This window comes from Rhinoderma darwinii, chromosome 13 (genome assembly GCF_050947455.1).
Source record: "Rhinoderma darwinii isolate aRhiDar2 chromosome 13, aRhiDar2.hap1, whole genome shotgun sequence".
Classification (NCBI taxonomy): domain Eukaryota; kingdom Metazoa; phylum Chordata; class Amphibia; order Anura; family Rhinodermatidae; genus Rhinoderma; species Rhinoderma darwinii.
This window is the reverse complement of record NC_134699.1, coordinates 49568508-49580636: the sequence shown is the minus strand read 5'-3', so window position 1 is coordinate 49580636 and position 12129 is coordinate 49568508. Positions and strand designations below refer to the sequence as shown.

At 45.4% G+C, this 12129-nt stretch overlaps 1 protein-coding gene across 5 annotated transcripts in view; it reads right to left on the bottom strand.

The window, feature by feature from the left end:
- Positions 1-1448: 1448 nt before the first annotated feature.
- The window catches only part of RAB37 (RAB37, member RAS oncogene family), a 59225-nt gene continuing 48544 nt past the window's right edge, over positions 1449-12129 (bottom strand). For all 5 annotated transcript variants that reach the window (XM_075846410.1, XM_075846413.1, XM_075846412.1 and 2 more), the window contains 3 exons: positions 10305-10361; positions 4111-4187; positions 1449-2229 (listed from right to left, as the gene is read on the bottom strand). In XM_075846410.1, coding sequence (XP_075702525.1) covers positions 2127-2229; positions 4111-4187; positions 10305-10361 — 237 coding nt within the window. In that variant the 3' untranslated portion in view covers positions 1449-2126. The remainder of the gene's footprint in view (positions 2230-4110; positions 4188-10304; positions 10362-12129) is intronic.

The following is a 12129-nucleotide window of genomic DNA, read 5'->3' as shown; positions in this document are numbered from 1 at the left end:
CTGGGTCTAGTTAGCGTTACACTAGCAGCATCCCGGCGATCATGTGACCAGTCACATGATCACTGGACCCAATAGAGGCAGCGCTATGTACAAGAGAACAGAGAAGACAGAAGCTGTAAAAAACACGGCTATCTTTTCTCCAGGGTGCCAAGCAGTCTGACTGCCAGGCACCCAATATTTAGCTGCACAATCGCTTGGGCAGCCAGCTATGCCCACGCCGTAGATATACTATGGCACGGGTATTAAAGGACCTCGAATACCTGCCATATAGATACTGTGGGCAGTTGGCAACCAGTTCAACTATATAGGTCCACAGTTCTGTGTGGATTTATTTTTAGGACAGTGAGAGTCCGAGACATGTCGAGTCACCCTATTTTACTCCTCCTTCGTTTGGTTACCCTCAATATATATTTTCACCCAAATTCCACAGGCGCAGCATCCACATTAATAAAAGTTAAGCCGTTATCCATTGGATTAATCTAATATATAGCGTCCTGTATACTTAACTTTCTCGCTCTCTGCTTTTTCAGCTTCGGACACCACTTCACTGGGTCCTGACGCCACATCAGCCCATCTGATCTAATAGTATGGGCATGACTAATAGGCTGTTAGCCAGCATGGCACACTACCCGTAACCAAGTGACTGGCACTCTATAGAAGCCTCATCTGTGTGTATAATTCTAGGCAGCCACCCCCTCATGGATGGTAGGTGTGTAAGTGAATCTCCATCAGTATTTTTGCACCGGTGATAAACCCCCCCCCCCCCCCTACTATTTAACCATGTAACTTGTCTGCATCTTGATGGAAATCGGTTTTTAACCTGCCCTTATTTCAGTAATATGACATTTTCTATGCATTTTAAATAAATGTGATCCCATTTAGCGTGACCTGTTTAACCTCCTAGTTTGACTGCAACAGGGGTGGTTACCAGTGGTATATGGGAGGTCGACCAGGTGTTGTGAAGTGCACGGTCAACTGGTGATTAGAGGGTGTATCTCCAGAGGTCACACAAAAATTCAAGATGAGCATGGGTAGTGCTATGTGCCAGAGGGAAATAAATAGCAATAACGATGATTTAATCGGTCGCTTTTCATGAGAAATGTCTGCAGAGCAAAGCAGGCGTCTGTTAAGGCAAATGGGGTACTTGCTATGTAGGAACTGTGGTACCAAGTGGAACTGGCAAGTGCAGAGGGGGGAAAAAAAATTATAAAAAAAAAAAAAAAAAAAAAAAAAAAAAAGGGGGGGGGGGGCAATCCCTACTTTTTTGCGGTCCGGTTGTTTTTCTATGGTCTTGACAGTTTTGCCTGAAGTCATTGAATGGGAAACTTCATTTGCTGTGGGCGGATAACCCCTTTTTAAAAGTTTGCACCTATAATATCAGGTTCCGAATCGTCTGCCACGGAAATCTTTTCCGTATCTACGTCAAATACACCAATAAAGCCAATGCGTAATTGACATCCGCATATTTTATTATAAAGCCATTAAAAATTCCACAGTTGGTACTTAATGAAATACCCAAATCGAATGCTCCGAGTGTAAACAGCCAACGGGTGAGACTTTTTATAACGTGAGCGGGTTACTAAAAAAAAATATTGCAGTAAATGTAACGAGCACATACATTGTCTATTTACATAAAAGTCTCCGGAAACTTCTTGTAATAAAAGTCTCATCAATAGTAAAACGACATTAACTCTTTGTAAATTGTAAACAAATCTGCGTTGTGCATCGTGACCGTACCATAGAAGCCACGGATAGATGGCATTATGACGTACCACGTGTTATCCGTTACAAGGACTACCTTTGCCCGTATAAACCATTTTGGCACCGTATTCTTGCGCAGAAGGGAAGGCTTCTTATCTAAATGAGGTTCCTCGTCATTGGATCCCACACAAGAGGAAATGCAACAGGAGTTTTTTTTTTTTTTCGAAAACTTAAAAAGGCATCAGGGATACAAGTAAACGATCTTGGAGGGGCTTCCGCTCCAGGCATCAGAGTATCCTACAAATCCTGAGTTTGGCAGTGTCGGTGGATCAGATTAGATCCATAGCGCTAGAGTCAATTCTGGATCAGAGGAACAAGATTTACCGTCTTCTAGACCCGGAATTATTTACATCTCAATAACACAATCAAAGGAGCCCACAGCAGTTACTCTTCTTCTTTTGGGACTCAATGTACTGGTTAATCTGGAATTTCCGTTCATCTGGGCTACTGGATCGCTGCTTTAGCTCCCTGCGTAGGAAAAGTTCACAGTATGAGGATCTGAGGTCCTGGACACTTCAAAGCAAAACATGTAGGATCTTCTATATTAGTTCATGGCAAACAATTCCTCTTAAAGTGATAGGAGACATTATAAAAAGATATTTATACAATTGTATCCAGCGTAAGAAATCCTCTGTGAGCTAAATAGCCTGGACTACGGACTGATACATTGTAGCAAACTATCAGAGAGGTTTGCCTACACTGGATATACAGTAATTGTATCCACTTCTCAGCTCAGAGAAGAACTAATGGCAGTTGCACACGACCGATGTGCCACTCGCGCCGTTTTAAATGGCATTCGAGTGGCACCCGATAGTTTTCACGGACCCATTCACTTTAGCGGATCAATTGGGTCCGGGAAAACGACATGTCCTATCTTTCCATGGATCACAGACGGGAGCATGAGGCTTAGCTGTGTAGGGGTTTTCTGCCTCTGAATGTAAATAAAAGTGTTCTCTTTCACTGACCGAAAACAAATATCTTGGTGAGGAATATTCGAAAGTTGTAGAAGGTTTTATGTGAAAAACGAAGTACAGTGCTCGACTATCTCCGGCAGCCCCATAGAGAATGAATGGAGCGGCAGCGCACATGCGCGGCCGCCACGCCGTTCGTTCAGGGGACTTGGGACCTTTGATCAGTTGGGGGGGTCCCAGCAGTCAACCACTCATCTGTCCTTGTAGATAGGTGATCCGTTAATGTGCTGGGATAAACCCTTTAGGGCAAGGCCCCACGTAGCGGAATTGCCTCTGGAATTCCGCTGCGGACACTCCGCAGCGTTAATCCGCAGCGGACCCGTTTCTCCATTGCTTTTTAGTAGTGTTCGTTTAGACTATGCGGAAAATTCCGCCGCGGAGCAGAGGCTGCGGTGTGGAATTTGGTGTCCGCAGCATACAATGGATGTTGCGGACCTGTGGCGGACGGTTTGCGGACTCATTGCGGAATTTCTCCATTGACTTCAATGGAGATTCTAAGTTCCGCAATGAAGTCCGCAGATGTCATGTACATGGTTATGTGTGCTGCGGAGCGTATTGTTTTTTTAACATGACATTTCTTCATTCTGGCTGGACCTATGTGTATTTCTAGGTCTACAGCCAGACTGAGGAAGTCAATGGGGCTCCCATAATTACGGGTGACTACGTGTGTGCACCCGTAATTACGGGAGCGTTGCTAGGCGACGTCAGTAAATAGTCATTGTCCAGGGTGCTGAAAGAGTTAAGCGATCGGCAGTAACTGTTTCAGCACCCTGGACAGTGACTAGCGATCACAATATACAGCAACCTGTAAAAAAAATAGAAGTTCATACTTACCGAGAACTCCCTGCTTCTTCCTCCAGACCGGCTTCCCAGGATGACGTTTCAGTCTAAGTGACGGCTGCAGCCAATCACAGGCCAATCACAGGCTAACATGGACTGCCGCGTCATCCAGGGAGGTCGGACTGGATGCCGAAAGAGGGACGCGTCACCAAGACAACGGCCGGTAAGTATGAAATTCTTTTACTTTTACTAGGGAAAGTGCTGGCCCTTCTCTCTATCCTGCACTGATAGAGAGAAGGGAAGTACTTTCACCTCAATACGCAGCAGCTAGTCCGCATCAATTTAATGCCAATTTTGGGCAGATCCACCACGCAGATTCTGTGCGGCATTGATGCGGACAGTTGCGGAAGAAATACGCCACGTGGGGCCATGCCCTTAAAGGCGCAGCGTGCTCACCAAGAAGCATACCAGCCACCTTCGATATGGAGCAGATATATTAATGACAGTTGGGTTAAGTGTTATAGAAAGGCGACTATACAGAAACTTTATTTTAATAGATAGAATATACAAGTATCCGCACCGATCACCCAATACTTACCTCGCTATAGCCATGAATGCCAGTTCCACATTCACACCTGTCTTTGCACTAGTTTCCATGAAGGGGATTCCATACTCCTATAGATTAAGAAGTGATATATATTTAATATAGCCATTGTCGTACAGTTATAACATGAAGATACAACTATGTGCTGCATTTGAAGCTTATGTTCACCTTTAAAGGGACTCTGCCAGCAGTTTATCAATTCCCCATCTCCTAACTAATCTAATATCCGCTTTGCTGCGGATAACTGCAGTGTGATTTGTTTTAATAAACGTTTATTATTTGCAAAGTTGAGCATTTTTCTAAATATGTAAATGAGCCTTTATTAGACAAGTGGGAGGTAACACCAGCGATTCTCCTGAGGCGGAGCCTCCTCGCAGCCTCTGACGCTGTCCTATCAGCATCAAGCTGCTTCACACAGTGTGAGAGACTGAGGCTGGAGGGAAGGGGATCACTTAAAATAGCCACATCTCGGGCGGTGGACCACCTAGAACAGAGGTTCTGGTGGCATGTGAAAGATGAGATTCTTTCTTTCATATGACACCTGTCATGTAGTGGTGACACAACCAGAGATATTGTTAGTTGAAAACAGTCGAGAATGGAAAGCTGTATACTATATGATCACACTGTGTTGCTGGGCAGGGAAGGGGGAGAAGCTGTATGCTGATTGGACAGCGTCATACAGAAAACATTACACCGCCCAGAGTGAAGAGAGTCACCTCCTATTTGGCTATTAGAGCCAAATTAGCATATTTAGAAAAATGCTCATAACTTTGCAAATAAGTTATTTTATTTTTTTTAAAACAAATCACAATCATGTCGTTATCAGCAGCAAAGAGTCTATTAGATTAGTTAGGAGATAAGGAATTAATAAACTAGTGACAGAGTCCCTTTATACAGCTGTATACATATAGAATTAACCAGTGGCGTAACTACCGCCGTAGCAGCAGTAGCGGCTGCTACGGGGCCCGCGGCATGAGGGGGCCCGTGTCGCCCGCCTGCACTGGCCCCCCACCATGTCCACAGGCTCCGCTAGCAGCCGCTATGGCTGCTACAGCGGGACGCCACTGAACAGTACGGCAGAGCAGGGAGGTATCTCCCCGCTCTGCCATTAAACAAAAGACATGTATCCCCTATCCACAGGATAGGGGATACATGTGTGATCGCTGGCATTGATAGGGAGAACGGGGGACTGAAAGTCCCCTGACGTTCTCCATCACAAACCTCGGACTTCCGGGGTCTGTGTCGGCAGCTTCGGAAAAATGAATGGAGCGCCGGTCACGCTTGTGCGCATGCGTGACCAGCGCTCCTTTCATTTTTAGTGAGCTGCCGACACAGACGCCGGAAGTCAGAGGTTAGTCATGGAGAACTTCAGGGGACTTTCAGTCCCCCGTTCTCCCTATCAATGCCAGCGATCACACATGTCTTTTATTAGGTCTGTAAAGTCTTTATCACACTGTAGGTCGCATTTTTTTGGGAGGGGGGACGCTGTATGGCGTTCCCTACAGGGGGGGGGGCTGTATGGCGTTCCCTACTGCGGGGGGGGACACTGTATGGCGTTGCCTACAGGGGGGGCTGTATGGCGTTTCCTACAGGGGGGCTGTATGGCGTTTCCTACGGGGGGGGGGGCTGTATGGCGTTCCCTACGGGGGGGGGGGGACACTGTATGGCGTTGCCTACAGGGGGGGCTGTATGGCGTTTCCTACGGGGGGGGGCTGTATGGCGTTTCCTACGGGGGGGGGCTGTATGGCGTTTCCTACAGGGGGGGCTGTATGGCGTTTCCTACAGGGGGACGCTGTATGGCGTTTCCTACAGGGGGGGGGGGGACGCTGTATGGCGTTCCCTACAGGGGGACGCTGTATGGCGTTCCCTACAGGGGGGGGCTGTATGGCGTTCCCTACAGGGGGGGCTGTATGGCGTTCCCTACAGGGGGGGGGCTGTAGGGCGTTCCCTACAGACCCCCCCTGTAGGCAACGCCATACAGTCCCCCCTGTAGATAACGCCATACAGTCCCCCCTCTAGATAACGCCATATAGTCCCCCCTGTAGATAGCGCCATACAGCCCCCTCCTGTAGATAGCGCCATACAGCCCCCCTGTAGATAGCGCCATACAGCCCCCCTGTAGATAGCGCCATACAGCCCCCCCCTGTAGATAGCGCCATACAGCCCCCTCCTGTAGATAACGCCATACAGCCCCCCTGTAGATAGCGCCATACAGCCCCCCTGTAGATAGCGCCATACAGCCCCCCTGTAGATAACGCCATACAGTCCCCCCTCTAGATAACGCCATATAGTCCCCCCTGTAGATAGCGCCATACAGCCCCCTCCTGTAGATAGCGCCATACAGCCCCCCTGTAGATAGCGCCATACAGCCCCCCTGTAGATAGCGCCATACAGCCCCCCCCTGTAGATAGCGCCATACAGCCCCCTCCTGTAGATAACGCCATACAGCCCCCCTGTAGATAGCGCCATACAGCCCCCCTGTAGATAGCGCCATACAGCCCCCCTGTAGATAGCGCCATACAGCCCCCCCCTGTAGATAGCGCCATACAGCCCCCCCTGTAGATAGCGCCATACAGCCCCCCCCCCCTGTAGATATCTACAAAGGGGGCTGTATGGCGCTATCTACAGGGGGGCTGTATGGCGTTATCAAAAGGGGGGTTTGTAAAAAAGGCACGATCTACAAGGGGGGGGGGGGGTTGTGTGACACCCGGGGGAGGGGGGGGGCCCCAGTCAAAAGTTTGCTATGGGGCCCAGTCTTTCCTAGTTACGCCCCTGGAATTAACCCCTTAATGACAAAGCCTGTTTGGGTCTTAATGACATTTTTTTTCTTTTTTGGCTCATCACAATTTGGCGGCCATAACTTTTACATTTTTTCCATTGATCCGGCTGTATGAGACCTTGTCTAATCTGGGAGGAAGTGTAAATTGTAGGCGCAATTTGGGGGGTGTACATATACATTACAGTGATTTATGTCCAATACAAAAATGTTGCGGGAATATACGTTTACAAAAAAAAGCAAACTTGTCTTTTTTTTTTTTTTTCTATTTTTTTACTGTTCACACTAAATAATCTACATTAATTACTCAGGTTATTAGGGTCATGGGGTTTCCGAATTTCTTTTTTTTGTTTATAACGAAAAGTGTAACAAACTTATTTTATGCTAAACAATTGCGTTTATTGAAAAAAGAAACACATTTGTAGATGTTTCGTTTTTTTTATTCTTGTTATTTATTAGTATATCTCTCTAAGCCCTTGGCAGCACTGCAATTTTTCATTTTTGCTTTTTCCTGCCAGCATTCTAAGGGTATGTGCACACGATAACGTCAATTACGGCTGAAATTACGGAGCTGTTTTCAGGAGAAAACAAATCCTGCATTTCGCGTTTTGCAGGGAGTCAATTACAGATGTAATTTGGAGCGGTTCTTTATTGGATTCAATGAAAAACGGCTCCAATTACGTCCCAAGAAGTGTCCTGAGCTTCTTTAACGAGGCTGTTATTTTACGCGCCGTCTTTTGACAGCGACGCGTAAAATGACAGGTCGTCGGCACAGTACATCGGCAAACCCATTGAAATGAATGGGCAGATGTTTGCCAACGTATTGGAGCCGTCTTTTCAGGCGTAAATCGAGGCATAATACGCCTCCATTACGCCTGAAAAAAGCTTGTGTGAACCCAGCCTAAAAGCCGTAACTTTCCGTTGACCAAGTTTCTTTGTTGAGTTTTTCTTTGTTTTGCTACTTTTACAGAGAAAAAACTATTTGTTTAAAAAAAAAATATATGCTTATGGCGCCATATTGTGTTGCATAACTTTTTACATTCTTCGTCGCCTGAGTGGCGTGTGGGCTTGGTTTTTGAAGGGAGAACTGTAGTGGTTATTCGTATTATTCTGGGGTACATTCGACATTTTCATTACATTTTTTCGGGGAGCTAAGACGACCTCGCGGGTTAAACAACATTATATTAGAATAGTTCGGACTTTTACAGCTGGGCAATACCAATTATGTAAAATAAACTGTTACTTTTACATTAGTTTAAGGGGGAAAAAAAAAGGTTATTTTTTGTTTTCTTTGTCCATTCAAAAAAAGAAATAAAAATGTTAACTTTTTTTTTAAAATCCCCCTATGGAACTTAAACAAGCGATCGTTTGATCACTGCAAGACTTATGTATTCCAGTGCTTGATATTCTTAACCTGCTCCACGGCTTAAAGTCTATGTAAGTGATATTTTTATTTTTAATAGGTCGGTGTGTTTTGTGCAACTTTATAATGAGTTAATTAAAAAGTGTTTTTTACTTTTTGAGATAGAGCTGCTCTGTATCCCGTGCGAAGACCTGAATTCTTCAGGTCTGCGGGACGGACGGTTTCAGTGTCAGCAGGTCCTGTAATCGATCACATCTAAGTTATGAACTTCCATGTGATGGATAACCGGTGTATCTTGCTTGTCAGAGACCCGCAGGACCCAATGACACTGAACCAGTCTGCCCCCTGGACCTGGCATAAAACACACTGATTGACCTCCTTTATTTTAGATTAAAAAAAAAAAAAGTTTACATAGCCTTTAAAAGTAGCAGAAATGGGGGACGGGACTGATGATGGTCACCCTCTTTCTAATAGCTTAGATGCCGTGATCACTTTTGATCGAAGCATCTAAGTGGTTAAACGGCCGAGCTGTTATAGTGATAACTATTTTAAACTTATAATATATTAGCATACTTATGTATGTTATGTACAGGGGTTCCGCAGTAAACTATTTTATCACTGGAAACCCTGGTGACCCGATCAAAAAAGGGGGGGGGGGGACCCATTTGTTGATGACGTGGTCACTAGTGACTGCAGCATTCAAAGAGTTAACCGGCAGGGATTGGAGGTTCTGACAATCCCGTCGGTTAGAGTGGGAGCTAAGCGGTCATTAGACAGCTGCGCACTCGCTCCAGTGTGCAAGGGACACCCGTAAAAAGGCAGTGCTGTAGAATAAGGTCTTGAACACCGTGAAAACTAGTATTGGCGGTCATGAACGTAAAAAATTTAGGTAAATACAATACTTAGGATTTATACAATATAAGTAGAGTTACAGCGTGTATTATAGTTCCATGCTGCATATACTATTGTGCTGGCTTCAGGGATAAAATCTTTCAGCATTCCTTGCTGCTCAGCATAGAGCGGATTGTTCCACCGCCTCATAGTAACCCACTTAAAAGGGGTTGTCCGGTTTCCGCAAATTTAGGTTAATTTTTTTGTATAATTAGAAGTGACACAATTGTCCAATATACTTTCTGTATTAATTCTTTAAAGATCTCTGCTTGCTGTGATCCAGTTGAAACATTCATGGTTTATTTCCAGTGGATAAAATTCTGTCCATGGTCATGTGATCACAGAGGTGCGTTAGAATAGAGAACTTTGATACACAAACGGTAACATGCCGTGCGCCTGTGTCCATCACATGACTATGGACAGAATATTATCCACTGAAAGTAAACAATAAATGTTCCTACTGAATAACGACAAGCAGAGATCTTAAAAACCGTGAGAAATACAGGAAGATGGTATAACTTAATTTAACATCTTAAACGGTGGTCTGCTTCCAGCAAATTAATGTCAGTTTTTGTTTGAGGGGTTTTCTCACCAGGACAACCCTTTTACACATGCACTTCTAAGGCATAATGATGTCATAGAGGGGTCCCCCATTATTATAGTGAGCGTTAACGAACAGCTCTCGCTCTGCCGCTTCATCTGCAAATTATGATCTGCCGCTGCAAAGGATCTGTATTGCCGGATACGTAGCAATCAGCTGATCGGTGGGCCAGCCTAAATTTAAAAAGGGGGCATCTTGAGACAACCCCCTTAAGGATGTGTCTGTTATCAAGCTTTTTTACTGTTCCAATAGCAAACTACGTAACTATGAATGCCACTGATTAATAAGACTAACTCAGGATCAGTACAAAATAAGTGTATTTAAAGGGTAACTAAAAAAAAAGCGGCTGAGCGCTTCTGTCGCTTCGTTTTAGCGATTGGTGGGGGGCTCTCAGTGCTCGGACCCCCACCAATCAAAACTTCTGACATAGAACTGTGACATATCAGGAGTTTGTTGAACGTTTAGTTACACTTTAAAAAGTTGTTCAACAACGTAGAATACATCAATAAATAAATGGTGATCTGGTGTTTAGAGGTTTGCAAACACTAAGTTCCTACCTTGGCTAAGGACTCGCCATCTTCTGTTCGAACAACTCGTCCAGTTGTTACGTCACACTGCAAGCCAGCAAAAAAGTCAATATAAAAATAATCTATGCACTATACAGGATCAGAGATAGGCACAACCTCTAATCCAAATTAATATTCTATTGTAAAGCATTAAGAAATATGATAGCGCTATATAAACCATTAGAGGGGGCTGTCCCATCTAGATAATCCTTTTATAGAAAGCGGCCTCGCTTTCCTACACTTCACATCTAAATCCCAACAATTAGCTTAGAGAAGCTCCATGCGATCAGATGAATGTGAGGCTATTCTCTTAGGGTATGTTCACACGGGTCGGACCTGCTGCGGAAAACTCTGCAGCAAATCTGTCCCAGATACCGAGGGGAATTTTGGCTGTAAGTTCAAAACAAATGGCGTTTGATTTCGTCTTGAATTTCGGCAGGATTTGCCACTGTAGACCCCAGATGAGGGAAAAACAAAACAAAACAAAAAAAAACAAAAAAAAACTATACACTCACCTTCGCCCCTGGTCTCCCAGAGCAAACGTGACTCCTCCCAGGGCAGGTGTCTATGCTGCGGGCCCCCTGGGATGAGGTTTTCTCCCATGTGACCATTGCAGCCTGTGATTGGCTGCCATGATCACATGGGATAATAGGTCATCCCAGGAAGCCTGCCGCACGAAGACCAGACGGGGAACAAGTGACACGTCTCTATGGGAACGCCAGGGGAGGAGAGTATGTAATGTTCTTTTGTTTTCCCTCTTTACTTTCTGCACGGAAATTTTCTGCACCGTGTGGATGAGATTTTTAAAATCTCATCCACTTTGCGGTTACTGTAATACGCTGCGGCTTTTCTGTCAGCAAATCCGGACGGAAAGTCCACAGCAATTACGCTATGAGTGAATGCGGCCCTAATGCGCTAACCTGTCTCTTCTCACCTCTTGCGCTCTCATATACGGACGTGCAATCTGATAGTTGCCTGTACAACGCTGCATGACTGCGGGATCAGACTAAGGCCTCATGCACACGACCGTAGCCATGTGCACGGCCGCGATTTTCGGGTCGGCCGGCAGCGGACTGTCAGCCGGGAGCCACCCACAAATCGTGGGCCATGAACATGGTCGCGGCCATTGTTTCAATGAGCCCGACTCGCAGAACACGCCCGTAATAAGACATGTCCGTTCTTTCTGCGGTGCGGGCTCCCAGGCCATGCACGGACCATAAAAACTACGGTCGTGTGCATGGCCCCCTTCAAATGAATGGGGCCGCAATTCTCCCGTGGATTTTCCGGGGAATTGCGGCCACAAAAGCACGTTCGTGTGCATGAGGCCTAAGAGTTTGTAGCAGCTGCATCAACCTAGTGCACAAAGATCTGCAATAAGATTTTTCTAAGGCCTTCTTACAAAATTATTTTATTTTTTTCATTTCATTTAAGTGTTTTGGAGCAAAAAAAATAAATATAAAAAAAAAAAAAAAAAGGGTTGCAGAAGTGGGCATACCCTTTAAACAAACGGTTTTGTTTAGGGAATATAGACAGAAGAATTATCTGTTAAAGGGTAACTAAACGTTCAAACTTCTGACGCGTCATAGTGACATATCAGAAGTTTTGTTTGGTGGGGGTCCGAGCACTGAGACCCCCACCAATCGCTAAAACAAAGCGGCAGAAACACTCATTTGAGCACGGAGCCGCTTAGTTTCGGTTCGGCTTTTTCCGGAAAGCGGGTATACGGGTTCATAGACTTTCTATTGAGCCCGTACTCCGATACATCGATTTCCGTAAAAAGCCAAACTGAAACGAACCAGCTAAGCGCTCACACGAA